Source organism: Phaethon aethereus (genome assembly GCF_964289735.1).
Source record: "Phaethon aethereus genome assembly, chromosome: 1".
Taxonomy (NCBI): domain Eukaryota; kingdom Metazoa; phylum Chordata; class Aves; order Phaethontiformes; family Phaethontidae; genus Phaethon; species Phaethon aethereus.
In genome coordinates, this window is record NC_138575.1 from 117,837,680 (window position 1) to 117,861,946 (window position 24,267).

Genomic DNA, 24,267 nt, shown 5'->3' on the forward strand with positions numbered 1-24,267 from the left:
GAACTGCCTGCAGCATAAAAGCAGGCCTTGGGATATGCCCATTTTCAGCTTAGGATACCAGAAAAGACACATCCTCATAGCTGTCTCTCTTCTCCTCTTTGCAGCTGTATAGATAGCACGACCAGCCCAGTTCTCTAAAATCAGAAGGGATGGCCAGGAAATACTTGCAAGAAAGCAAACTTCTGGTAGAATGTGCAGGTAACCTCAGAAAGAAGTTATCTTAACAGCAGGGCAAGAGCTTTTTTTTTTTTTTTTAAACAGGGAACTTGCATTAAAGCACACTGGAAGAGTTCTTCCAAACACTTAGCTTTGTTCTTCAAGTGTCAGGTGCAAGATGCTGTATGTGTGATTAGTTGTAGGCCACTCTTGTTTCTTAGTGAAAAAGCCAACAAACAGCCCCAAGCTTCTAAGCAACAGCCTGACAGACCTGAAAACAAAAACCTTGGTTTTACTTACTACCTGGTATAAGACTTGCTTAAAGGTCAGTACTACTTGAGCTACAAAGTAGAGTACTATTGTACAATTACCTTGTGAAGTTTGCTATTTTGAGAAGGTAAGATAAAGTTTATTGCCATTTTCTGAAATCGCAACCAGACAACTTAAGTACAAAGCCATGATTAACACCAGTGAATGTATCACAAGTCTCTACGGGATGGTGACATCAGGATGAAGTTAGTCTAGCCAGTAGCACAATTTCAGCTGCAGTATTTGCTTCATATTCTGTCCACTGGAGAGATTCCCACAAGGGAGCCATTAGATGACTAACAGTACGTAGGAACCATGCACAGAAGTTACATTCCGCAGTTTAATACCATTTGGTCAGTGATCTTGATGATACATGGAAAGTTATAAAAGCTCTTAGATACAAGGTAGTTTCAAATGCTTTAAAAACACATAGAATTTATAAGGTAAGGAGGTCACCAACAGCAAGATGAATACACAAGATCAGTCCAAAGCTATAAAACATCATTGTTCTCCTTTTCTGTATTCTCCACCAGAAGAAACTGGATTTTAATAATGGAAGCATACCCATAAAGTGCCCATGAATTTTAGGAGATAGATAAATACATTTTAACTGGGGCAAACAGCAGTCCTAAACCTGACAATTATTTCAAGGTTAGGTTGGTAGCAATAAATACTTCTATTATATCCCCACTTGAAATGCTTTGTCTTTTAAATAGAAAAGGTAGTAGGTAGCAGGATAACTGTTCATTTAGCAGCGCAAAAAGCTTCCCCTGAAGAAAGTTACACTAGCATAATTTTAAAGATGTTAGTCTGACTCCCATTTTTTCTTTATATTCTTTAAGTATGACTGGCATCAGGGTTGTTTTTTTTATTCTAATATCAGTAAATGCATTAAATACTAATTGGTATCTATTAAACTGAACAGCATGAAACTAACTCAAAGGACTGTGGTGCTACCAAATGTCATTTGTGCTATAGCAATCAGAATTCAAGAACAGGTTGCTTTACCATGCAGAAACTACTTAACAGAGCGCCTTGTTTAAAAACCCGTAACCTTTTACAAAAAAATAATAGCTACTTTATATTTTTCTGAACAGTTGTAAAAAATTCTTAAAATCAGCTCTTATCTCAGCATAGAATAGAATTTACCCTCATTAAACACAGGCTTAGCCGGGTCACCTCCGTACGCTGACCACTCCCTTGCTGGCAGCCCCGGCAAAATTGGCTCTAGCTCACCTACGCATCAAAGTAATAAAGCCCATACCCTGTAAAAGGGGTTATCCTGCTTGTTCCCTAATAGTTCCACTGAAGTCTCCGACACATGTGAAAGTTTGGAAGATCAAGTCTTAGGAGTTGATGGAAACCCATGTATTTGAAGAAATAAGCCTGAAGATTTCAGAAAGAAAGCTTGACATTCCCTTTTTAAAGATATATACAGTCATATGTACATATTCACAAATCTGTCCTGTGAAAAGAGGGAGCTTATTACAGAAACTGTAATCTGTCTCAGTTCACACAATTTAGAAAGCAAAACAAGAACAAATAAATGTAAATATATCTACATACATAGTACGACATAGCAACTATGGAATAGACAATGCTACATGTGATCTCTCATCCCCATAACTCTTCTGTTCTTCCAAACTTGTAGATCAGAGTACTAAAGGAAAAAAATAAGAAAAAAAAAAAAATCAGACCATACATAAGGTGGAAAAGGTAATTTATAATTTATAATCTTACATTGTCTACACTGCAAATAACATCCCTCCAGTAACCTTAACTTTTATTCAAGTCACTATTCGGTTTTTGTACTTCTGTTTCATTTACTATGCATTGCCAAAACTATGTGAACCAGCTAAAGCAACCGTGCAAATAAAAAAATAGCCAGTCTCACAGTTAAAGCAGCTGCCCTTCTGAAGGAAAAAAAAAGTTTGGTATTTAAGAGATTGTAGGACAGACCCACAGAGTTACAGAGCAGCAAGTCTCATCCTGGCATCTGGCAATCAGCTGAATATAATGCACCAGGCTAGGATAGAATCTAAGCAATTAAATTTTTTTACAAGCAAATCAGAAAGAATGTTGATCCTGTGGTGGATAAGTGAGATCCAAATTGCAACTTGAATTCCAAAATTCCTTTTATAAGGTTGGATACAATTACATATTGTCATGAATCAGAAAAAAAAAAACCTTGAGGGAAAAAAACCAAGCATGATTTCCTTCACTTTAAATTATTTTTTTCTTATAGCCAACAAATGGGTGGTAAAGAAGGGCACAGTCATACTAAATCATAAGAGAATGAAGAGAGAAGGAAATGAGAAATGCTGACACTAAGAACAACAAGCGATAAATAAAACAAGCTAGACACCTGGGCAATTAACTAGAGAAGAGAGCTACTAATACAGCACATTAAACTAAGCAAAAACACTGGTGGGGTAACAACCAGGGCTGAAATGCAAGTCCTGGTCCAAGACACATGGTTTGGGGAATACAGACACTATGGAACAACACTGATGGAAGAGAATCTGATTGAATTGGAACAAAAGTTTTGGCTAAGGACACTGAGAAGGTCATCACTGATTGACCCAGGTCTGGTCTGAGAAAGGAGTCTACAGCAATGGATGGATTTATCGATGTTACTGCCTGAAATGCATGGCAGGATAAAAAACAAAGACTTTTTTTAAAAAAAATAAAAAGGTCGTAATTTGTCTCATAGTTCATACCTAGAAAACAAATTTTAGATGACAGAAGAAAACAAATAAACCTAAAATATATCTACATACAGAGTACAACAGAAACTAAGAAAAGACACTTTCAGAAAAAAAGAGCAGCTTCAGAAATAAGTTCATCAAACTACTGAAATATGACCAAAGATTTCAGGCGTGGTGAAACTATTCTCAAAAGACTGCTTTCATCAGTATCGCGTTTCAGTCATGTGCAAGACTACAGAAGAGATTTAGGAACTGCTATTTTCTGCAAGAACATACTGATTTTCCAAACAGGGAAGCGCAGTGGTGCCAGTCCGTCTAGCTCGCTGCAAAGCATTTGATAGGGTACTAGACCGAAAATTGTTAGCGCGGTAATTAAAGTGGGTAAGAACTTGGAAACGAGGAGGTTATGTGAACATTTTCAGTGACTGGTCTCAGAACTTACATTATTTAATGATTTCATTGTCTTTTATTAATTAATAAAATTCATATAAAAGGAGCTATTACAGATACACATAGTTTCGAAGTATTATATGATATACTCCATGATATTAAGCAAAGTAAAAGAAATTGATTTAAGTATAATGTTACAAAATGTACCATCATGCTCTTAGAAAAAAAAGTTACCACTACTCTTAACAGAAAGCTCATCCAGTAGAAACAAATCTAGGTGTATCAGTTATGACCTAATTGAGCCACTGGTATGAAATAGTCAGGAAAAAGGCAATCAGACCTCCCCCTCCTAGTGCTGTTCGGATATATGCCAAGGTATTTGTAGTACAGAGAGGAAAGCATTATTGCCATTATCAAAAGACACTGACAATATCTCACCCAGAATACTGTCTATATCCTTGGTCATCCACGCTCTAGAGCTGTAGATTCAGTGAGACCAGAAAGAGCTAGACTAACAGGAACATGAGGGGAATGAAGAACCTCTCATGGGCTGAGAAGGGGCAAATAAAACATTGTTTCTAAGCGCTGGAGCAAAGGAAGTAGAAAAAAATAGCAGATTAAAAAAAAATAGTTTTTAAGAAATCGTTTGATCAGTTTATGCAATGCACAATATCACATCATCTCTCTGTACAATGCCACTTTACCCAGTGACCCAAGATGTCCCTTTGGCTTACATGCCACACTCCTCAAGTAAAGGTCAGGGTGGCTAATGAAGTGACATATGGAGGGGTCCTTCACTGAGAGCAGAAAACTCCACATTTTGGAAGGTCAAGCCTGGAGTCAGCCTCCAGCTTTCAGAGCTTATTTTCCACGAGTACCAAGGTGCATGGAAGCAGGTAAGTCATATACTGCTTTGGAAGGAGGGAAATTTACCCTGATAACTTACCTGAAAAATATCAACGCATTTTGGAAAAACACTGCTAATCCAGGGTAAACATTAGTGTCTGCAAAGTAAGTAACACAGGAAATATTAAGTTCTTCTGTATTAGAAGGTATATTTAAAACACTATTCATAGTATCATTCTCTGACTACAAAACTAGATGATATGGCTCTGACAAGAACAGACCACACACTTCCATTCTTCTGGATTTTCTGCCTTTTGGCTGACAGCAAAAGTACTTTTCTATATGTGAAAATAAACAAACTTACTCTGTGTAACATATGCTCCAAAAAGTATCCACATTGAAGCAATAAGTGAACCAAACATCAACATAAAGCCAATGAAGAGCCAGACACGAGCACCTGCAGGAGATATTAAAACCTCTGAAAACCATGTAGACTATTATCCATTGTGACAGATGATCCAAGTTACTACTCTATTATGATACAATATGTTATCATGCTGAAGGCACAAAGAGAAAGGGTTAAACCCTGTATCAAGGACAAGGTAAACCAAAATTTGCCTTCTCTAATAAAACACATAGTAGCTGGATTTCCCATATTTCAGTGTGCAGACACAACTACCAGAAATCTCCCCTCACCTGTAGGGAATACTTATAACATCATTTAAGACAATTTGGAGTGGACTAATGATGAGGTACTTTGCCAAAGCTATAGTGTTTCTGAGGAAAAGATGGCATTCCAATGGGGTACATTAAACAAATGCTTCCTGTGTTTACTTCAGAAAGGTATTTTCAGATGGGCAACATCTACCATAGCTAGACATTACCTGCTGAAAAAGGAAGATGATGCCATTGAAAATAATCAACCTGCTCAGTCATGGCAAAGGAAAAAGATTTCTATGCAAAGATTCTCTTGAGATGATTTATGAATGACACAAAAAGAGCATCATATGTTAGTTTAAAAAAAAAAAAAAAAATCAGTAAATCCTACCAGATTTCTGGTGAGGCACTATACAAATCACATGAAAACAGATGCTGGGATCCACATGGGAAATAGTAAGGGAATTATGAATGAAAGCAGAGAGGACAACAGGTCCACAGACAGCACACAGTAGGTGACATGCAGAGGAAACAGAATGTTTGTGATTCTAAAATAAGATATTCTTAAGGAATATCTCCTCCATAGCCTACCACAATGCAGAAATTTATTTCTCCCAGCAGCTATACAGAATGTGCAGAGGAAAGTTTAGGTATTCAAGATAAACAGAAGTCAAATTTTTCTAAGTTCACCTTTTTAACAGTCAGTACTTATCGCCAAGTGTTAATTTTGTAAAGAAACTTCAGTGAAGGTAGTTATCTCCTACTCCTTAGCTTCTCATGATTATTTAACCACCACTTAGAAAAAACCCAAAACCTCAATAATCAGTCTTTCAACTCAGCATGATTTTTAGAGTTAATTCACCTGTTCTTCCTAAACATCCGTCACTGTAGCTGTCTCCTCTCACCTGTGCATTTGATACAGCATTTATCCTAGGAACAAAAAGTGTATACACTTCAGATTATCAGAAAATCAATTTAAAGTTTAAGTAAAAAGCTAGCTTTTTTTAAGATGCAACAAATTCTGAGAAAATTACTTGGCATTCTGTGTAGTCCCATATTATTACATGTCCCTTAATAGAAGGATTCCAACTGCATTTCAAGCAAACCCCGTATTTCTTTGTAAGTCTTACCTGAATTTTTACATTATCAGACTAGTAAGATGAAAGAATTAGGAATAGTAACAGCCAGTAACACAATGCTCTCATGATTAGGATACAAGTTACTTTCCTTCACAATGAATACCCTAAGTATTAAAGTGAGAGACATGCTGTAAGGAGGGACAATACATTGTGTCTTAAAATGAGTTACACTGCGGGCACACACACACACACACACACAAAAAAAAAAAAAAAAAAAGAGAGAAGCTTTCAGATACCAGATGTTAAGAAGGTCTTGCATACCCAAATGCATCCTTTTTTCTTGCCAGTATTGTATGGTTCAATAAAAGCTATTACTTCTTCAAGCTTGCCACATTTACATCTTTATAACGATAGCTATAATACTACTACCTCTCACATTTGAGGAAGTTTTGGGCCAGAGAAGGCTGTAATATTTATTTTAAACCAGGGAAAATTGCAGTCAAATGTTTTATATTGAGGTAAGCAACTGGACAGCATTACATGAATTTTGATCTTGGAATCTAAAAACTTATAGAAAGACACTTGCGTAAAGGAAGGTCTGCTTTCTTACATTCAGCTGAAGTGCATAGGAAAAGCAATTTACCCTGAACAGACTGGGAGGACAGACAGAACAATGAATAAATAGACTACAATCAGAAACAAGGGCCACAGGTAAAAGAAAAAAGGCCTTTACATCACCATGCAAAAAGGTATGACAAAAGTACTCGTAAGTAATTTATAACCAAGTGATTCAAAGTTTTATCACATACCATATTGTCTAGTAAAAACTGTGTTTAACAGCTCGTGTTTAAGAACTCCCTTTATATACACTTACATGAAAAAAGCTAGTGTTGAAAACACCCCACAGGTATGGAACGCATGGTTCATTTGTTCTGGCTTAGGGTAAACTACTGCAGCATCTATCATTATCCACCAACCTGTGAAAAACTAGAAATAAACCAGGCCAGTATTATGAGGCTGGAAAGGTACAGAGACAGGCAGACAAAACATGGCAAATATTCATGCATACCATTGGTTTATCATCTTTTAACAAGTATAAACTATTCTAGAAAGTTATTAGCTTTAAGCTGGACTCTCAATCTGTTTGATATGCAAGTTCTGCATAAATCTTAACATTGATGCTTTCAGAGGAGCATTTGGGAATCAGTCACATTTTCTACTCAAATTAACTATCAGTGTACAGCTAAATTCCCTTTTAGAATCTGGATTTTTATTCTTAACACATATGAGAGACAAACTGTGTCTAACATATGTGTTTCAACATATCTAATTATGCCAGAAATCCACTGGGAATTTCAATCTTTTTTAAAGAAGAGACAGCAGAACTGGTACCTCATTATCAGACAAAATGCAAAGTTACGTGACCTGTAAAAAAGCTGCCTAACAATTACACTTAAAAAAAAGTTAAAGAAATATACTGGATTAGGGTGCAGTTAAAGACTAAACCTTCACAATATACGAAACAAAAATGTAACTTTGTTGTACCTCCAAATTTGTCAACACAGTTATGATTCGCGTCTTCTCAAAACTTACCAATATACCCGCAACGATTGAAGCGATGGCATTTCTTCTTTCACTCCAGTCAATACACTCACATTCTGGCCACCGGAAGTTGTCTAGGAATCCTGCCATTTCCTCAAAGACTAGATTGCCCTTCTTATTTTGTACTTATACATGAATTCTTCCATTAACAACTGTCCTAAATACCTGAAACACAGCCAAAGATGCATTTAATACAAAATAGTAAAATCTTGAGATGTTTGACAACTGTCATGAGCAATCTTTACAATGTGTAGTGTGGTTTGATTTTGGTTGTTTTTTTGGAGTTCTCTTTGTTTTGTTTTTTTAATGGAATGAAGTATTCCATATACTCTGTGGATTCTATATTGAGCTGTATTCAAAAAAACCAGCCTATCTTACAGACAGAATTACAAAATAAAATCATCACACGACCCAAAAACTTATGCATTACATATAAATTATCGTATCTGAAACATAAAAGAAATAAAATACAACGTAGTGCTTGTTCAAATATATGAAGCACAAAAATAAGAGCAAGCAAGTAAGCAGGAGCAAAAAAGCAAATATTTTAATCTAAGTTTCATCTTCAAACCATAATCCTCTCTCTGGCATTAGCAGTTAAAAAAAGTAAGATACATACAACAGGGTTTCATACGCAGACCAAAACTTGGTCATGGAGTCAGGCCAAGGAATCTTGCATAAGATGTCTCCAAATAAGACAGGTAACATAGTGCCTTTCTAACATAGGGAAAACGGAATCAACTCAGTGAATCAACTAACATCAAGGGTAAAAGAATGTCCTGCTTCACAGAGAGAGGATCACACAAAACTTCAAATACAGGAAGAGGAAAACAAAGTTAATTAGTATTACAAAGCGGCTACTAAAACAACACAGTTCTCAAACAATTTGGTGAGACAGTAGCTATAAAAAATTCTCCACTATACCTATTCTCACACTGCAAGATGATTAGCATATATAGTTTGAACACCAGAAGTTAGAATATTTACAGTTTTTCTATTTGGCAGTGACTCAACAGCTACTCTTAATGCCATTCTAATTTGTTTCAATACTGTCAACTTCTCTTATTTTCCCAACCTGCCATAAAATAATTTCCAGATACTTGTTAAAGGCTAACAGACAAATGTCCTTTTCAATTACGTTACAGGAAAGACTGGTGTAGAACATTTTTCTGTTAATAACGTTAATAAGAAGTGAGATAGAAATAAATAAACAAACAGATAGATAAATAGAGTTTGCCTACACTACAAACACATGCCACCTCCTAGGAATAAGATTAAAAAGTTTGTCCTCCTGCATCTAGTTCCAGAAATCCATCCATAGTTATGCTGCTACCTTAAAGCATTAAAATCAGTCACTCAATTCCAAAATTATTTTACTTCTGTACAGTATCTGGGTTCAACCATATAGTTATTTTCCCAGATTACGCTTTTACCTAGCAATTTTCAGATTCCTATTCTTTCTACAACTTTAACACAAAATTACTGCAGTGTGCTATTACAAATTTACAAGGGCTCCTACAGCCCTTCCTTCCTTCCCACTCTTAAAATGGCTCCATCTGTACTTTATTTGTTCCTCTTCAAACCCCGAGTGTGTCTCTTCCTCATCCTGCAATAATCCCTCCCTTCCCCTCCCAGCTCCTTGCCCGCCCACACTGGAACCTGCAGACTACAGGGTTCTGACCCTGTGGTGTGGCTGGCCACAGCTAGGACTAAACAAACATGCTGCACTATTCCTTCTCTCCACTGAACACAGTGGTGGTTATGTCAAATCTACCTAAGTCATTATCTTGCCTGTATCCTTTCAAGTCATTTTCAGAATGACCGAAGCTGTATTTCTTTAAAGCTGTATTTTCCTTTGATATTTCACAGAATCACAGAATCATTAAGGTTGGAAAAGACCTTTAAGATCGTCAACTCCAACCATCAACCCAACACCACCATGCCCACTAAACCATATCCTGAAGTGCCATGTCCACATGTTTTTTGAACACTTCCAGGGATGGTGACTCCACCACCTCCCTGGGCAGCCTGTTCCAATGTTTGACCACTCTCTCCGTAAAGAAATTTTTCCTCATATCCAATCTAAACCTCCCCTGGCGCAACTTGAGGTCATTTCCTCTCATCCTATCACTAGTTAGTTGGGAGAAGACACCAACACCCACCTCGCCATAACCCCCTTTCAGATAGTTGTAGAGAGCGATAAGGTCTCCCCTCAGCCTCCTCTTCTCCAGACTGAACCACCCAGTTCCCTCAGCCGCTCCTCATAAGACTTGTGCTCCAGACCCCTCACCAGCTTCGTTGCCCTTCTCTGGACACGCTCCAGCAGCTCAATGTCCTTCTTGTAGTGAGGGGCCCAAAACTGAACACAGGATTCGAGGTACGGCCTCACCAGTGCAGAGTACAGGGTCACGATCACTTCCCTACTCCTGCTGGCCACACTAGTTCTGATACAGGCCAGGATGCTGTTGGCCTTCTTGGCCACCTGGGCACACTGCTGGCTCATGTTCAGCCAGCTGTCAACCAGCACCCCCAGGTCCTTTTCCTCCAGGCACTTTTTCCGCCCGGAATTTTTTCCCATAATGGACCATTTAAATAGTATTAACATATCTAAATAAAATCACCTCCTTCAAACATAAAGTTCTACTGCAATTCAGAAAGCACGTCAAGAAAAGCCACTGGAAAAAATTATTTCAGATATGTCAACAACAATAGAAAATATTTTTCACCATCTCCTTGGATGCCATCCAGAGGTACCCCAACAGCCTTGGAGACATGGGCTAACAGGAACCTCATGAACTTCAAGGGGAAGTGCCCAGTCCTGCACCTGGGGAAGAACAACCCCATGCACCAGTATGTGCTGGGGGCTGCCCAGCTGGAAAGCAGCTTGCCAGAAAAGGCCCTAGAGGACACCAAGTTGAGTATGAACTAGTGATGCGCCCCTGCCTGGGCTGCATTAGGCAAAGCATTGCCAGCAGGTCAAGGGAGGTGATCCCTCCCCGCTACTCAGCACTGGTGAGGCCACACCTGGGACACTTGTGTCCAGTTCTGGTTTCACCAGTATAGAAGAGACATGGACATACTGGAGAAAGTCCAACCAATGGCCACAAAGATAGTGAATGGACTGGAGCACATCATATGTGAGGGAAGGCTGGGAGAGCTGGGACTGTTCAGCCTGGAGAACAGAAGGTTCAAGGGGGGATCTCATCAGTGTATGTAAATGCCTGAAGGGAAGGTGCAGAGAGGACAGAGCCAGGCTCTTCTCAGTGGTGCCCAGCGGCAGGCCCGGGGCAACGGGCACAGACTGAAACACGGGTGTTTCCTCGAAACATCAGGGAACACTTTTTCACTGTGGGGGTGACCAAGCACCTGGGCAACCCAGGGAGGTGATGGAGTCTCCAGCCCTGGAGATACTCGGAAGCCATCCGGGCACAGTCCTGGGCAATCAGCTCTAGGTGGCCCTGCCTGAGCAGGGGTGTTGGACCAGATGCCCTCTAGAGATGCCTTCCAACTCCAGCCATGCTCTGAGTCTGTGTTACTGAACAAACAGCCTGTTACATTCTTGGATGATTTCATGACAGAAATCTTCTTACTCCTACAAGAATGCTCCAGTTCAAAAGACTGAAATTAAATTAAAAAATTCATTCCCTTCCATGATTTAAAAGGATTATAGAGTTTGTTTTGCCAGCTAATATAATTAAGTCAACTTCCAATCAAAAACTGACTAGCATTTATCCTAGTAAACAACTTCCAACTTTGCAAAGTCAGTAATGAGAAATGTTATGGATACCATGCATTGCACAAAAAGCTGTCTTAATTATTAGGCATTTCTTAAACATTAGGTGACAAACCAGAGGCATTTTGCTCACTTCACAAATCTAAGACAAAATCTCTCAATACCTAATTGTATTGGATATCAAATGGAGTTATCACAACTGCATTAGTTTACAAACCAGTGAAGGTAGGGGACTAGAAAAAGTTGATTTTGTTTAATACCTTCTAAGCTATAAGGCAACCTTTTGCCAAAGCATGTTATTCTGTCAGAAACTGTATTTTTGGTGCTTGATGCTGTCTCACAAACCTACACTTAGCTTTAACCTTATCTCTGTGCTCAGGAAAGAAGCACCCTATACAATGTGAACAGGTGAAATAAACACTATCTGCTGGCCATCTTTCTACAGCAAAGACTGGTAACTGACAATGCAGTTCTCCTGTTTCACTGGAATAAGCTGACAAATGTGGAGAAACAAGGTACAGAGAATTTGCAACAGAACACAGACTAGTCTAGAATTATTTCTACGCATGCCTAATGCCAGAAACCCTCTTTGGTTTCACAAGGAAAGCTTACTGCTGGAGCAGACACACAAGAATACAGTCGGCAGTAAAAGGAAATAGAAGGGCTAACGCTGCTGCCCTTTTTCTAATATGATCTAAACATTAACTGATGCCGTTCAGAATTCTTCAAAGGAATCTTTCATAGAGGTATTTCAAGAGAGCCCCACTTAACAAAAAAAAATTATAATAAAATAATAATTGTAATAAAATAAAAAATTAAAGATTCCTCTCACTACTGATATAGCTCCGTATGTGTACGGACTTCACAGATACATCACTAAAAAGCAGTGATACACCATTCCTTCCAGCATTACTGAATGTGCCTATCTTCTGTGACCAACATGTGGCTATTCCTCTCTTTGTGAGAGGACACCACCACCTCTGATCAAATGCATGCCTCATTGAGGACACCCACATGCAGAGGGCACAACAAATAAGGGTTGTGGGGTTCCGAGAGAAAAGGACAGCAGGAATCAGACTGCAGGATGCCAGAACAATTCATCCAGCCAACTGCTTGCCCATGCTCTCATTTAAAAGGGAAGCATAGTGCCTATCAGACTTACTGGAAGGACTGACCGGAATTACAGAGCCAACCCAAATGCAACAGGTTGGCCACCATCTCACAAGTTGTTAAATAAACAGCTAGATATTATACGATATTGGTGTTAATATGCTAGAGGGAAGGGATGTCATCCAAAAGAACCTTGACAGGCTTGAGGAGTGGGCCTGTGCAAGCCTCATGAAGTTCAACACGGCCAAGCACAAGGTCCTGCACCTGGGATGGGACAATCCTCAATATCAGTACAGACTTGGGGATGAATGGAATGAGAGCAGCTCTGTGGAAAAAAAGGACATGAGCCAGAAACGCATGCTTGCAGCCCAGAAAGCCAATTGTATTCTGGGCTGCATAACAAGAAGCAGGTTGAGGGAGGCAATTCTCCTGCTCTGCTGCGCTCTCATGAGACCACACCTGAGAGTACTGTATCCAGCTCTGGGGTCTCCAGTACAAGACAGACAGGAACCTGCTAGAGCAGGTACAAAGGAGGGCCACAAAAACAGGGGCCTCTCACTTAGGAAAGCTGGAACACCTCTCCTAGGAAGAAAGAGTTGGGGTTACTCAGCCTGGAGAACAGAAGGCTCTGGGGAGACCTTATTGCAGCCTTTCAATATATAAAAGGGGCTTATACAAAAGACAGAGATACTTTTTACCAGGGTGTATTGGGTTTGCATGGCAAGGTTTTGGTAGCAGGGGGGGCTGCAGGGGTGGCTTCTGTGAGAAGCTGCTAGAAGTTTCCCTATGTCCAACAGAGCCAATGCCAGCCGGCTCCAAGACGGAGCCACCGCTGGCCATCAGCGACAGTGGTAGCGCCTCTGGGACAACATACTTAAGCAGGGGGGGAAGAAAACGGCAGGCAGCATTTGCAGCCGGAGAGAGGAGTGAGAATGTGTGAAAGCAACAGCCCTGCAGACACCAAGGTCAGTGAAGAAGGAGGGGGAGGAGGTGCTCCAGGTGCCAAAGCACAGATTCCCCGGCAGCCCAGGGTGAAGCCCATGGTGAGGCAGGATGTTTCCCTGCAAGCCCATGGAGCTCCATGCTGGAGCAGATCTCCACCTGCAGCCCAGGGAGGACCCCACGCCACATGTCCTGGTTTCAGCCAGGGCAGAGTTAATTTTCTTCATAGAAGCTAGCATGAGGCTATGTTTTGGATTTGGGATGGGAAAATGTTGATAAGGTGCTGATGTTTTGAGTTGTTGCTAAGTACTCAAGGACAGTCCAGCTTCTCATGCTGGCCTGCAGCGAGCAGGCTGGGGGTGCACGGGAAGCTGGGAGGGGACACAGCTGGGACAGCTGACCCAGGCTGGCCAAAGAGATATTCCATACCATATAACGTCATGCTCAGTATATAAAGCTGGGACAAAGAAGAAGGAAGGGGTGGAGGGACGTTCGGAGTTATGGCGTCTGTCTTCCCAAGAAACCATTACGCGTGACGGAGCCCTGCTTCCCTGGAGATGGCTGAACACCTGCCTGCCCATGGGGAGTGGTGAACAAATTCCTTGTTTTGCTTTGCTTGCGTGCACGGCTTTTGCTTTACTTATTAAACTGTCTTTATCTCAAACCATGAGTTTCCTCACTTTTACTCTTCCGATTCTCTCCCCTGTCCCACCGTGGGGGAGAGAGTGAGCGGCTGCGTGGTGCGTAGTTGCTGGCTGGGGCTAAACCACGACACCAGAGTAGGGGGATGCCCGAAGGAGGCCATGACCCCGTTGGAAGCCCACGCTGGAGCAGGCTCCTGGCAGGACCTGTGAAGAGAGGAGCCCAGGCCGGAGCAGGTTTGCTGGCAGGACTTGTGACCCCGTGGGGGACCCAGGGTGGAGCGGTCTGTTCCTGAAGGATGGCACCCTGTGGAAGGGACCCAGGCTTGAGCAGCCGGTGAAGAACTGCAGCCCATGGGAAGGACTCAGATTGGAGAAGTTCGTGGAGGACTGTCTCCTGGGGGGGGACCCCAGGCTGGAGCAGGAGAAGAGTGTGAGGAGTCCTCCCCCTGAGGAGGAAGGAGTGGCAGAGACAATGGGTGATGAACTGACCACAATCCCCATTCCCCGTCCCCCTGTGCTGCTGCAGGGGAGGAGGTAGAGAAAATCCAGAGTGAAGATGAGCCCAGGAAGAAGTGATGGGTGGGGGGAAAGGGCTTTAAGATTTGGTTTTAGTTCTCATTACCCTACTCTGATTTGATTTGCAATAAATTAATTTTTTTTCTCCAAGTTGAGTCTGTTTTGCCCGTGACGGTAATTGCTGAGTGATCTCTCCCTGTCCTTATCTTGACCCACGAGCCTTCCATTACATTTTCTCTCCCCGGTCCAACTGAAAAAGGGAGTGACAGAGCAGCTTTGGTGGGCACCTGGCATCCAGCCAGGCTCAACCCACCACACAGAGCCTGTAGTGACAGGACAAGGGCGATGGTTTTAAACTGAAAGAGGTCGGACATAAGGAAGAAATATTTTTACATTGAGGGTGGCGAGACACTGGAACATGTTGAGAAGATGTGGATGCCCCACCACTGCAAGTGTTCAAGGTCAGGTTGGACCAGGCTTTGAGCAACCTGATCTAGTGAAAGATGTCCGTGCCTGTGGCAGGAAGGGTTGGACTAGATGATCTTCAAAGGTCCCTTTCAACCCAAACCATTCTGTGATTCTATGGTAACATTCCATATGTATGTAGTTCTCAACACGCCTAGTAAAAAAGGAAGAAAATAATAAGCTATATTTCAACTGTGAAAGACCAGCAACATTGTGAAGCTGAGTCTCCACCACGACCATAAAGACTAGGCAAAAGATTATCCTCATATGGCTTAATAGGGACACATACATAGGTTTCAGCCCAAATATATCCTACTACACAGACAGAAAACTCTGATGACGACAGATGTTTCCAGCTGGACTTTCTTACCTGAATAAAGGCACAGAACTCATTCTCTTGGTTTAAACTTTTACATCCACATACTTCACAGGAAGGAAACAGGTAAAAACCCTTGCATTAGCTGTCCTTCAATGCCCTTCCTACAATCTGTCTCCTCCCCTTTTCCAAGGGCAGACGAGCTCTCCCACTGTTCTCAGGAAACCTTTCTCACTCATGTCCAATAAACAGAAACACAAGAACACTTACAAGAACAAACTGGTGACTGAAGAACTAACAAGGACATTTATGTTCACTGTAAAAATAATACCTGGTAGATACTAGCACTCAGATTAAAACAACTAGTATATTATTCAGACAAATGAAGCGAAATGAAAACACAAGAATCAGAGCTCAAAATTTTCATCTGAAAATCAGTTTCTCCCACAGTGAATTGATTTCATTTGAACAACATACCAAAGCAGATGCAAAAAAATACAAAAATCCTGCACAAAGAAATGTCTTAAGCTGCGCAAGGGCCCTGGAATACCATCAGGTTAGCAAGGAACAGGTCCTCCTATTTCCAAAGGAGAAAGCAAAAGGTAAGACAGAAAGAAGAAAAGAAATTTAAAGTCAAGAAAAAACACCCTATTTTCCTCAAAGATGACAGCACCTTCCACAAGCAACCAATCAGAATATGCTTTAAGCCACATACTTTCCCCATACGTGTATACTATGAAAAGATATTTGGTGGAATTACTGTAAGGAGCTTATATGCACATTTCTATTAAGTCCACCATAATTTTTTAAGGGGCATCTTTAGACCACCCACTCATTTCAGTAATTACATGCAGTTTCACTTTCAGTTTCCTATACACTGTAACACAATGCTATATTGCCTAATTTTTAAGCATTACAGAATGACAGGAGGAAAGAAAGGAATTTTAAATGAATTTAGACAAAAATAAGGCTGTGTGTCAAAATTATTAAACATGTAATTGCCTTACACGATTCTGTGTGATGCTCAGCCCTAGAGCAATATGACTGCTATCTAAAGCAAGTATTCTTTAGGAGCGCTATTAAAGTTTGAAGACTTGAGAGATGCAGACAAAAAAGATCAATTCTGCAATTATCCACAGCCCTATTTTTGCTCATAAGAGTATACTATGTGCATCAATATTTATTTAATGGGCTCAAGCCATGACAGGGCAATACGAGGCAGAATCACAAAGCCGCCATCGAAGTCCTGACAGCAATTGTTACGCCGAGGGCTGCACTACTTAGGAAAAAATAAGTAATTTTTTAAAGTTTTCGTCTGTGGACCTGAAGCTTTCTACTCAGACCCACCGCCTCCTTTCCTAGATGCAGGTAACGGCGACCTGGGAGAGACCCAGCTGTGGCCCTGCGGCGGGGCGCGACGGGACGGGCCCTGCTGCCCCCCGGACGCGCCGGCACCGGGGGACAGGCCCTGACTCCCTGCGGCTGCGGGCGCGCTCACGGCTCCGGCGTGAGGGGCAGGGAGGCGCGGCCGGACGACCCCCGCCCCGAGGCGCGCAGGGAGCCCCTTCGCGTTGTCCCCGGCCAGCACCCACAGGTGCGTGGGAGCCAGGACCGGTGGAGCCGCCCCAGGCTCCGAGGGCGGCCGGAGGGAAGAGCCGGTACTCCCCACGGCGGAGGGTCCCTCGCGGCTGGGCGAGGAGAAGCGGAGGGAAACGGCTCACGGGTACCGGAAGGCACGCGCGAGGGCCGTTGGAGACAAGCGGGCAAGAGCTGCCGCCAGACACGAGTGTCCCGCACTACCCTTCCGCCAACGCCCCACTCCCCCTCCCCGCCGCCGCGCCCGCCGCCCCTCGCCCCCACCGGCGCCCGCGGAGCAGTAGGAAAACAACGGCCGCACCTACCCCCCGTCCTGCGCGAGAACCTCCGCCTGCGGGGGCGGGGGGGGCAGAGAGACCCACGAGCGACGCGGCCGCCCGCCAATCGGAAGCTAGCGCTGCGCGTCACCTAGGGAGGCTGGGTGAGGACGGGGCACCACGATTGGCCGACGCGGCAGCCGACGCCAACAACCGGAGCGACCGACGGCAAGAGGGGCCGGCGCAAGCCCCGCTCATTTTCTTCCTGGGCGGGGGAGGCCGCTGTCGGTGAGGCGGGGCCGGCCGCTGTCGGTGAGGCGGGGCCCGCCTCGCCCCGCCCCCCGCCCGCCTTGCCCCCTCTGGCGCCCCGCCCGCGAGCCTGGGAGCCGCATCAGACACCCCCCGCCCCGGTCAGCTCCCAAAACTCGTACGACCCATGCCGCCTTACGGTGTCGCACGGGTAGAGCAGAGTACGCTAACCTGAGCATTGTTTCAAGCAGCTCCCGTATTGGAACGTTCATACATCACCACAAAGTGCTGTTACACCTTAGCCCTAGGCCTGCTTCACTTAAAGAGAATTAATCAGCAATTCCCTGTTCCTCTTTCAGCTGTCCAGGAAGAAGCATCCGAATTATTTCCTCCTGACTTCACCCCACTTCCCAGCCAGCTTCAAGACAGTCCAAGCAGTAACTGCATGACCCGTACACCACCCTCGTTAGCAGCCTGACGACACTCACCTTCTTGCTCCTCATGTTCCCCCTTCCCCAAGGCAGCTAGCAAGCAGGGGCTGGGGCTGAGCCAGTGGGGAGCCCTGCCTGGCGCCACTCACCCCACAATCTCTCTGTATGCTTGGGGAGAGCCCAGCGCGTTTCTCTGCATTTCGGTTGCAGAATGGACGTGAATAGACATCTGCTTGCAACGTGGTTTTTGAATGTGCCCAAAACAGACCAACTGACCCAAAACTTTTGACTCTCGGTGAACTCCCTTCACGCTTCCCATGCACAGGATTCAGTTCTCTTTTTCTGGCTTTCTGGCTTGTTTCTTGCCAAAGCATTGGAAAGATACCAGCATCAGAGGTACCTTAAGAAAGAACCACCTTCTCAGAAAATGTCTGATTTGATGTCAAGCCTTTAGAGATACTAGGGGAAAATGCTGCACTTGAATTAATTCAAATACTGAAGTTAGGAAAGTGATTAGTCTTGAAAATCCACACTCTGGAAAGGTAAAAAAAAAGTACAGAATCCATCTGAAAAGTGAGAAGTGGAAATTTAAGAGTGGAACAGGATAAACAAAAAAAGAGGAAGGCACTTCAAGCAGATTGCTCAAGAACAACGAAGCACAATATGGGGCACCAAGTAAGAAAAGGAGCACTGCGAGAAAGGCCCGTAAAGACGTGACCGAATGGCAACGGAATATTCAGTTGCTCATTAAAAGACAGTTAAGCTGTGGTCCCATGAAATCCCACTCAAAGTCAGAAGTTGTACCTGGAGCCCTCTACTTTCAGCTCCCCTCCTTTTTTCCTTCAGTCATACATGCTCACTGTGTTCCACCATGCCTGGAGCTGGGCCAGAGTCATCTTTTGAAGCAGCAGCTCCTCCTTCCTCACTTCATCTGGCCCAGAGAAGAGGCTACCCACTGCAGAGAGGGTCAGCAGGAACACTTGTTCCTTACTCGTGATGCTCAGCACAACACCATGAAGAAAAAGTTTGTAACAAAGCTCTTGCCTTGCTGTTCATTGAAAAGGATCACAGCCAGTATTTTTTGCAATTCATTTGTGCCTACTCTCCAACCTCTGCCCTGTTAATACACAGGCCACCATCTTCTCACCCCCATCTGGAAGCATTACATGCCATTTGCTTCCCTGCTACTCTCCTCTCTCCTCCCCAGACCCTTCCTAGTGCCCCTCCCACCCCCTATACGTGCACACACAGGTTTCCATTTTCTCAACAGCTGATCTCTGCTGTGGGAAGGTAAACCGTGTGGTTGCCCCATCCAGGGAAACACAACTGGTAGGGAAACAACTTCTGAGGGAGACACCACACCCTGTAGCAGCAGTTTCTCCCAGCAAGAATAAAGATTTACCACGCATGCCCTGCTCTTACTTCTCGTGACTTCTCCTCCTCAGAGCCTTCTCTGTAACTCCCCGCGCATCCCGAGAGCCGTTGTTACTCTGGAACACAGGGATATTCAACAGGCCTCAACATTTACAGCCTATCTAGAAACTCTTCAGTTCATAGGACAGCCTAAGACATTATTTCAGATAGTCTGCAGCTGTCTTTTCCTTTTGTTGGAAAGCACTAACGCATGTCATTGTATGGCTCGCTAACAGCGCCTGCAAGAGCCATCAGATTGTTGGGCAAGAAACAGATCCCTCGCCCTGAGAAAAACTGAAACCTCAGTTAATATATCCTAATAATAAATATAAATAATATTTTGTCTTCATATTAAGAGGTCATCTAGATAAGCCTTTCAAGCCACAAGCCATATGGTAACTAGACCAACACATAGGGAGTTCTGGGAATAAGCAACATGTATTTGTATCTGGAATCAGCAATGACCTCATCCTTTTGAGGTCAGTAGTAACAGTTATCAAATTCAAATTAACAGTCTAGAGTCAGATGGAAAAATAACTTCTGAAGGCCATTCTCTCCTGGATTTTTCTAATTCGTATGCAGTACTTGGTATTACTTGTTCTAGAACTACTGACTAAATACTGCTCTTAAGATTTTGTGAGCTCAGAGCAACAGAAAAATAGACCAGCCCTGCAAAAATATACTCCTCTACACACCTGGGGAAAAGAAAAACGTATTTTTTTTTCATCATCATTGCCATAAATGGTGAACAAATGGATTTTCATGCCTGGCAATTTTTCATGACAACAGTGTAAGGCTGATTTAAAGCACCAAGTGTCAGGTCATGTCTACTCCATTTAAAACCAAGTAGTTTTAAAAATCACTCAGTATGCTGACTCATCCATTACGGCAACTTCATATTTAAACTGCTGATACTTACCTTCATTGTGAGCCAAAGTGGATTCCACCAGAGCTGGATTTATTGCAGTCTGGTTTCTATTTACTCTTTTGCATTTGATTTGCAATTAGCTCTTTTTAAATCTGTCACTGGATTAGTTGATTAGTTTAAGCAACAGTTCAGATCCAATTCCTGTAGATCATAATGAGAATCAAAATCCGATGTTTTTAAGAGCACTATGTCAAAGGACTTCTGTAAAAGTATGTTTAAGTTACAGTTTTCATTGAAAGCAAGAACACACAGATAAGTCATTGAAATAAACAGACATTCATGCACACAGCTGCTAAAGTGAGTGAGGAACTTACAAGGTCAAAGCCTTCTGGTATCACTTGGTCGAACACCACTATCTCAATGAATCATATCCATATCACAAAGGAAAGGAGCTCTTACTGAGTCCCCAGAAACAGAGGACGGCCCTGGAACCTCATTTTTCTTTCTGAGCATTTAGACTGGGGCTACTTACATGACACATCAAGACTACACGCACATTTTGTTCCCACTTCACTATGTAAGACTTGACTCCTACATCTGCAAGATACCCATTACTTCCTACCATCTTTGCAAACTTGAAGAGTACATTAATTTCTGTCTGGCGCAGCTGATCTACGCACTGCTAATATACCCCTGCCTCCCACCTGAATCTCAGCAGAAAGAAACCAATAGCCATGATCTAATCCTTCCAGCTAACACCAGGGCACGGCACGACACAGCACAGCGCAAGCACCCCAGTGGCATGACCTAGGGGCAACAGATTAGTCTGCACATAATGCCACTTTTTCTACTTTTGCCACCTTAATTCCTACAAAAAGGTCTGTTAAATGAAGCTGAGATTAGCCCTATTTTCTAAAACATGGCAAATATCTTGTCATTATTACTTATTTGCTGTAACACAAAGACTTGAAAGACCAAGTGTTTACCATAAATATATTCAGTTGTATTACTAGATTATATAATACCCTCTGACAAATGATACTTCAATTAATCCATTATGCCAACAAACAAAAATACTGTTCTGCCTGCACGTTAAGACCTCATCTACACAAGCAAGAGCACAAAGACCAAAAGGAGCATGTGCAGCCTTCTCTGCCCAAAAGCAAACACATCAACCCTGACGCTGCTGGTTCTGGGGCGTCTGCCGAAGGACGGTTGTGATCATCATCTAGCTTTCATTTCTGAACCTCTGAGAGTGGAAATTCCCCCTCCGTGGCATACCAGAGTCTGTGGGACACCTTCCTACAGACTGGCAGGGCACAGCACAGCTCATGCACAGGTGGACACACTGACAGTCCAAGTCACAGGGACATGAGTGAGGAAGGAGGGGCTACACAAATACCAATATATATAGTGACACCTTTTCGAAGGCAAAGTCCTCCAGGAAAATCAGATTGTGTGGGGAGCCGAGAGGTTACTTAAGATAAATAAATCTTTGGCACCATGGAGATTTTCCCACCCTCCAAGCCACTGCCCAGAAACTTAACAGTACAGCAGTATTTCACAGTATGGCCTTTGGTGCCAATATTCTAAAATATTTAAATGATGCAATTACTTTTGAAAATTAATATCCCTTCTCCTCTCACCTCCAAAGAGCCCTTCAACTAGTGTACAGTTTTGGTCAGTCTTCCTTATTTGCTCGGATGCTTTCCGAGACCTCCTTGTGTGTTAAACGCCAGATCCAAAAATGGCCTTCAGCAGAATGTACAGTCCAAGTCCAGATATCCAGAACCCTCCCTTCATTCCCATTTAACCTTGAAGAGATGAATGTACTTTAAAGAAATGCATGAAACCTGTCAACAATTTGAGCTGTAAGCATTCAAATAAGAAAGGATAAAAGTCAAACTAACAGGGCACAGCAAGACTTTTACTTCCACTTCGTCCTTAACGTATTTTTGTTATGCCTCAGTTTCACCTTTTGAAAGGTAACAGACTGTAAAAGTGATTATACTCTATGCTAAAGTGAAGCGTTAGTTTTGATTTAAGCAGAAGTAAAATGAGTTGCAAGAGGATAACTGAATTTATTTGTTTCTTAACAATATCCACAAATAAATCAATTAAGCACCTGCAAATGCGTATCAGACAGCCCAATTCCTTTTAACTGGTGTAACAGTGGACAGCTGGATTTTACATTTTCAGTGTACTTGAAATTTCTCTAGCGCTACAAGTTTCATGAACAAAGTGCATTCAAAATCTTGACAAGATAGATGCATTAGTATCATCTTATTTCAGTGTAAGGTTTAACCACTTAAACAGAGAAGACTTCCACCCAAACCTTTTAACATTTTCGTCTTCATTTTCCTTTGCGTCTGCATTAGAAGCCTCTCTGTTTTCCATCAAAGCTTCATAAGTCTTCTGTGCTCGAACAATTTCTTTGTCAGCACTGAAGTGCACCATTTGTCTGCTCAGAATAGGAACAACTAAATTGAAGTTGTCAATTCTTTTGTTTAATTTCCTGATATCTTCTATAAACTGCTCACAAATACGATTCCATTGCTTTTGCCTATATGGTGTCATTGGCCCTCCAAGCTTACTTCTAGATGCCACTATACTCTTCCTTAACCGCTCAATGGTTTCCCGTATTTCCTTCTGCATCAGGATCCACTCTGGCTGGTATCCATTGTCTATCAGAATCCTGTTCAAGTTGTGAGTCATAGGGTCAACATGTGGACAGTCTGAAAATTTCTGCAAAGGTTTTCCTTTGCCACTGAGATTGTCAAAGTCTCCTTTCGCCATCGATTCCTGGATGAGGTCCTCAACCAACCGTTCAACTGCTTGAGTTATCTTCACCTTTTTGCTCTGCCTCACATCTTTGGCTTTCATTAGGTCAGACACAGCATACTGGCTTTCCAGTCTCTGCTTACGGTACTCCAACACTTGTTCAGTAGCACGGTCTACTCGAAATTGCATGTATTGCTTTTCTCTTTGGCTTGGTGTTCCAAAACCAACGCCTTCGAAACTCAAGTAGTGTCTATGCTGTGGTGCTTTTGATTTGAGCTGATCTTCCTCCTCTTCGTTATTCTCATTTGATTTCTTTTTGGTTGCCACATCACTGAGCACGACTCTGTATGCTTCTTCCACTTTCATAAATGCTTCGGAATCAGCTGTGGCAGAGCCGCTGTCTGGATGGTATTTTTTGGCAAGACTTCGGTATGAGTTTCTGATATCATCCAGGGAACATCCTTCCGCAAGCTCAAGAATTTTGTAAGAGTCCTTGACATTTCTTTTAGGTTTGTAACCCGAAAACATTCTGTTACCACAGATGTAAGGAAACGGCTTCAGGTTTCTTGGAATCATTGCTTGACGTACCATTAAATGATGCCCTATGTTGTTATTCAGCATTAGACAAAGCCACGTTATATTTCTTCAGATGCAGCTACATTATAAACAATGACCTATAAACACATTTTTATAAAAGTTGTGTTAAATATGCTTTTTAAAAGAATTTACATGATTTAAGTCTTATCTTTAACTTGTTATATTATTTAAAGAAATCCTACGAAATTTCAGAACAGTATGCAATGTTCTTTTCTTTTACACACTAATATTGAAATCTGCATTTCTTATTAATTACTATTGAAGTAGTAGTATTACAATGCAAATGAAAATTAATTCACAATATAGTTTTCTCCTGGTACAGCAACAGTAGCACAGGTTTGTTTTGTACTGCCGAATTCCCAAAAGGCCAAAGCTTTAATGCCTTTCTGCAAACTCAGTGCAACATAAACTGGAAATATGCTTTACGTTGAGCAGTAACTCTGCTGAAACCAGCCTCTCCTTTTTCCTCTATACACCTACATTCAGCCTGCAACTGAATTTGCTATTCACATACACCAGTGCCTCAGGATCTACTACCTGGTACATTCTGAAAGGATTTCATTATTACACTACCCTTTTGGTATTTCACAGCAACAACTGAA

The 24,267-nt window shown here is 42.3% G+C and overlaps 2 protein-coding genes across 2 annotated transcripts; both read right to left on the reverse strand.

The window, feature by feature from the left end:
• Nucleotides 1–1,336: 1,336 nt before the first annotated feature.
• Nucleotides 1,337–7,837, reverse strand: TMEM50B (transmembrane protein 50B; the record flags this gene model as incomplete). Its single annotated transcript, XM_082012564.1, has 6 exons — nt 1,337–2,125; nt 4,510–4,567; nt 4,774–4,866; nt 5,929–5,996; nt 7,020–7,132; nt 7,739–7,837. The coding sequence occupies 6 exons, from the start codon at nt 7,835–7,837 to the stop codon at nt 2,080–2,082; spliced, it is 477 nt and encodes a 158-aa protein (XP_081868690.1). The 3' UTR covers nt 1,337–2,079.
• Nucleotides 7,838–22,467: 14,630 nt separating this feature from the next.
• On the reverse strand, nt 22,468–23,689 carry DNAJC28 (DnaJ heat shock protein family (Hsp40) member C28; the record flags this gene model as incomplete). Its single annotated transcript, XM_082005567.1, has 1 exon — nt 22,468–23,689. One exon carries the CDS (start codon nt 23,687–23,689, stop codon nt 22,571–22,573), a length of 1,119 nt encoding a protein of 372 aa, XP_081861693.1. The 3' UTR covers nt 22,468–22,570.
• Between the last annotated feature and the right edge of the window lie 578 nt (nt 23,690–24,267).